The sequence below is a fragment of the Micromys minutus genome (genome assembly GCF_963924665.1).
Source record: "Micromys minutus genome assembly, chromosome: 11".
In the NCBI taxonomy this organism is placed as follows: Eukaryota; Metazoa; Chordata; class Mammalia; order Rodentia; family Muridae; genus Micromys; species Micromys minutus.
The window spans coordinates 59,585,108-59,590,119 of NC_137980.1; the positions used below are offsets into that span (position 1 = coordinate 59,585,108).

General features: G+C 47.7%; 1 protein-coding gene across 3 annotated transcripts; it reads left to right on the forward strand.

Moving 5' to 3' along the window:
• Positions 1-323: 323 nt before the first annotated feature.
• Positions 324-3,951, forward strand: OPRL1 (opioid related nociceptin receptor 1; the record flags this gene model as incomplete). Of its 3 annotated transcripts, none has more annotated exons than XM_080925025.1 (3): positions 324-547; positions 2,992-3,347; positions 3,428-3,951. In XM_080925025.1, 3 exons carry the CDS (start codon positions 324-326, stop codon positions 3,949-3,951), a joined length of 1,104 nt encoding a protein of 367 aa, XP_080781151.1. The 3 variants fall into 3 exon arrangements, with proteins under 3 accessions (XP_080781151.1, XP_080781152.1, XP_080781153.1); XM_080925026.1 differs by having other exon boundaries at positions 324-532; XM_080925027.1 differs by having other exon boundaries at positions 430-569.
• Between the last annotated feature and the right edge of the window lie 1,061 nt (positions 3,952-5,012).

A 5,012-nucleotide genomic window follows, 5' to 3' on the forward strand; every position in this document is an offset into this window, starting at 1 on the left:
TCTCTGTGGGTGGACATGTGTGCTTGTGTGGTTACCTTCATGTCGCTTCTGTGTGAGTCTATAACCCAAATATGAGGTAGCTGTGTAGGTAAATGTGCTCCCATGTCTCTCTGTGTGTCATCATGTGCCCGTGTGTGTGCCTTTGTCTGTGTCTGTGTGTCTGTGTGTCTGTGTGTCTGTGGATGCTCATGGAGGTGCCCATATGCCTGTTAGTGTAGTTGTGCTGTGTTCTAAGGCCTCAGTGGACTGTGTCTAGCACTGTGGTCCCTTGTTTCTGTGCCCTGTTCCAGGAACTGTACTGAGTGGCTTTGCAGGGTGACAGCATGGAGTCCCTCTTTCCTGCCCCATTTTGGGAGGTCTTGTATGGCAGCCACTTTCAAGGGAACCTGTCCCTCCTAAATGAGACTGTACCCCACCACCTGCTCCTCAATGCTAGCCACAGCGCCTTCCTGCCCCTTGGACTCAAGGTCACCATCGTGGGGCTCTACTTGGCTGTGTGCATCGGGGGGCTCCTGGGGAACTGCCTCGTCATGTATGTCATCCTCAGGTAGGCTGAGCCCCATCAATCTGTGAAGGGGGAACCTGAGGCAAGAGGCTGTTCTGGATCGAATTTTTTTCCTCTCTGTTCAAGGGGCATGTTCACCCTTGAAGTTCAACTCCTGTTCTGTCCCCATCTGTCTCAGACTAGGTGTCACCACCTGGAGGCTTGGAGCTGCAGATGAATCCATGACATGATGTTTGTGTGAATAATTCATGGGTACACAAGATTCTAGGATTTCTCAAAGAAAGGAAGAAGAGTTGGTGCTGGGTCTGAAGCCCTTGTTCATTGGCTTTTGGGATCCCTGCTCATGGTGGATATCTTTAGCTAAGCCCACGCTCTACTGGTGCTCAGAAATGGGAAAATGTGGAGGACTAAAAAGAAAGGCAGCAGTGCTGGGCAATTGAGGTAGAGTCAAAAGTGAGGGGACACTAAAGGGGACAGTGCAAGGTGAGGTTCTGCGGACAGGAAGTTGAACAAGGAGTATGCAGTTGGTAAATGTGTCGTGGCAATGATGGTCTCTGTTTTTTTCCAGCTGGGAGGGCACTGGGGGGACTGGAGACAGCAGGTGAGGACTTGGATGCCAGAATGGGGACATTGGAAGGACATGGGAGTTCCTTGAATGGTGAATAACCAGAGCAAGGTTCTTCACTGATATATTTCCTCTTTCAAAACGATGACTCTGAAGAAAGCAGTCATGGTCCCCCTTAATGGTGTCATGGTAGGTGTGGCATGGGTGGTGGAGAAAGGGCAGTGCAGCATCCGTATCCTGCCTCATCACGATCCTGAGCAGTTGTTTTCTCCATTTGTTAGATGGGAAGTGTGGATTATATAACCATGCATAGGTGCATGTGCACACATGTGTGTAGATATATGATATGTGATTGGACAGTGTAATAGGAAAAGCCTTTAAAGTATTGACTTTCAGCAGAGGACCCTTGTGGGAAACTATCTTATGACCCATAATTATGCATCATAATTAGAGGATATGTCTTTGGCAATAAGTGAAGCAACCTTGGACAATTTGTGAGCCTTTCCTTTCCTCCTTGTCATCAGCATTTCTCACCTACATTTGGGATGTTAAAACTCTCAAGCCATTTACAGCATGAGGGCAGACAAGGAATACCATCTTTTCCACCAGCATCCCCAGAGGGCTAGTCTCAGGAACTGCTGTGGCCACACTGGCTCAGGAGACAGCATGTTTGAGTTGAGTGTATGCCAGGAATCAGAAAAACCTGCTCTGAGCCCCATTTTGCATCTTAGCAGTTCTAAGCCTTATGAAAGCTACTTAGCTCCTCTGAGCATAGGGATTAAATAGCACTTTTTCTTTGGGTAAACCTCAAATGAGATAAAATCTATGTGAAGAGCTTGGCTCAGATACCTACCATTGACATTGTTATCTATTGTAGTTAAGGCCTCTGGGATTAATGTCTAAAAAACAGAACTTAATCCCAGATTCCCTGATAGAAACTAAACTGTCATGGGCTACTTTTATCTCTAGTTCTACTGCTACTGTACCACCACAACCACTATCACCACCACCACAACCATTATCACCACCACAACCATTATCACCACCACAACCATTATGACCACCACAACTATTATCACCACCACCACAACCATTATCACCACCACCACAACCATTATAACCACCACTATCACTTTCATCACCACCACCACTATAATCACTCTTCCCTACCACTATCATGAGCATTAATTCATTCCACTAATATTTATTACTTATAATGTTCCTAGCATGGTTCCCAGTGCTTGGATACAATTAAACCTAATTAGCACATCTCCTGTTTTCTTTATTAAAATTAAAAAATATCGTGTCTATTTATGCATATGTGTCTGTCTGGATGTGTAGGTTAGAGGAGAAAGTAGGTTTTCTCCTTTTACCATGAGAATTTTTCCTCCTACCACATGTGTCCTGGAGATAGAACTCAGGTCATCAGAATTGGTAATGAGTGCCCTTACCAGCGGAGCCGTTTGGCTGGTCCACCATTTTTTGTTTTCATTGCTAGATGACATTGTGCACTTGGAAGATCTTTGATGAACTTTACAGGCAGTGCCCTGAAAAACCTGTGAGAGGAGTCTTAAGAGAGACTGAGGAGAGAAGACAGCATCCTTCTCTCTTGATTCCTTCCACAAACTCACATTCAGGTTAGACATGCACTCACTCAGGTACTCCTCCAAGCCCCCATCTTCTCCAGGGCAGTCCTGTCATAGATTTGGAACCTTTCTGTAGCTGTCATAACCACATGGGGGTGCTTGTTAAAGTCCCAGACTCAGTGGACCTTGGGTGTATTGCAGGACCTGCCATTTAATAAGCTTCTTTGGATACTCTGGGGTTGAAAGATTCAAAGATGATGACCTTCTTGGTGGTACCTTAGCGGCCAAGTTTAGCCAAAATGGCCAAATGGAGCATTTCTTCTTGTCCTCTACAGGCACACCAAGATGAAGACAGCTACCAACATTTACATATTTAATCTGGCACTGGCTGATACCCTGGTCTTGCTGACACTGCCCTTCCAGGGCACAGACATCCTACTGGGCTTCTGGCCATTTGGAAATGCACTATGCAAGACTGTCATTGCTATAGACTACTACAACATGTTTACCAGCACTTTTACCCTGACTGCCATGAGTGTAGACCGATATGTGGCTATCTGCCATCCTATCCGTGCCCTTGATGTTCGCACATCCAGCAAAGCCCAGGCTGTTAATGTAGCCATATGGGCCCTGGCGTCAGTGGTTGGTGTTCCTGTTGCCATCATGGGCTCAGCACAAGTGGAGGATGAAGGTCAGTGGGCGGTTCTTCTCTCTGACCAATTAGTTCCCATGGTTCTTGCTGGCTCCTCTGACCCCATTTCTCTCCTACAGAGATCGAGTGTCTGGTGGAGATCCCTGCCCCTCAGGACTACTGGGGCCCTGTGTTTGCCATCTGCATCTTCCTTTTCTCCTTCATCATCCCTGTGCTGATCATCTCTGTCTGCTACAGCCTCATGATTCGACGACTTCGTGGTGTCCGTCTGCTTTCAGGCTCCCGAGAGAAGGACCGGAACCTTCGGCGTATCACACGGCTGGTGCTGGTAGTGGTGGCTGTGTTTGTGGGCTGCTGGACACCTGTGCAGGTCTTTGTCCTGGTTCAAGGACTGGGTGTTCAGCCAGGTAGTGAGACTGCGGTAGCCATCCTGCGCTTCTGCACAGCCCTGGGCTATGTCAACAGTTGTCTCAATCCCATTCTCTATGCTTTCCTGGATGAGAATTTCAAGGCCTGCTTTAGAAAGTTCTGCTGTGCTTCAGCCCTGCACCGGGAGATGCAGATTTCTGATCATGTGCGCAGCATTGCCAAGGATGTAGGCCTTGGTTGCAAGACCTCTGAGACAGTACCACGGCCGGCATGACTAGGCGTGGACCTGCCCATGGTGCCTGTCAGCCCACAGAGCCCATCTACACCAAACACAGAGCTCACACAGGTCACTGCTCTCTAGGTTGACCCTGAATCTTGAGCATTTGGGGCCTTGAATGGCTTCTCTTTTGTTTCAGGATGATCAGGCCTAGAGGAAGACCTTTAGCACCATGGGACAGGTCAAAGCATCAAGGTGGCCTCCATGGCCTCTGTCAGATTAAGTTTCCTCCCTGGTATAGGACCAGAGAGGACCAAAGGAACTACATGGAAACATCTACAACACAGTGCACATGCCTGGTGAGCCCATGTGGGTATTCATGCTTCACTTGACTCTTCTCTGGCTTCTCCCTGTTGCCCTGGTTCTAGGTGGGCTCAACCCGACGTGTTGTAGTGATCATGTAGTCTTGAGACTACATGTTGTATGTTATTGCCATCAGCCTTTTAGCCTTTCCACAGGACTGCTGAACATACCTGGTTTTGCCTGGTATTGCAGTGAGCAGCATTATTATTATTTTTTTTTAAGTGAGACTGACCTTTAAGCTTGGAGTTACCTTGGAGCATCTTCTAGTTCTGACTCCACTGATTCAGTCAGATTACCTGAGGTGGGCGAGCATCAGTAGGTTCTTGGATAGCTGTTTCCTGAAGATTCTTTTCATCCAGTACTATGGAGTCTATTCTATGAGGGGACTTCACACTTCATCTGGCACTGCCACCGGCTGCTCTATCAACCTGGCCCATCTTCTCAGCAAGAGGCCAGCAGGGGGACAAGACACAGAGCTTCCCTAAGGCTCTTTCCCTCCAAAACCACTGTGAACTCTTAGTCTACAGACTACTTGGCAAGCACTGCTTCTAGATGTGTGAGAGCCAATCAGGAGAAAGCTTCATTGCCTTTGTTGGCTGCTCACAACTTGGAAGCACCACATGCTGGTCTTGGCTGCTTAGCATGGGTGGGGAAGAGCCAGAGAATGTACTTTCTCCTTATTCTCCACAGCCTCCCTCAGCTCTCCAGCAGTCTCTCTTTTACTTGACATCAGAAGTCAGCAGTTATACTGGTAG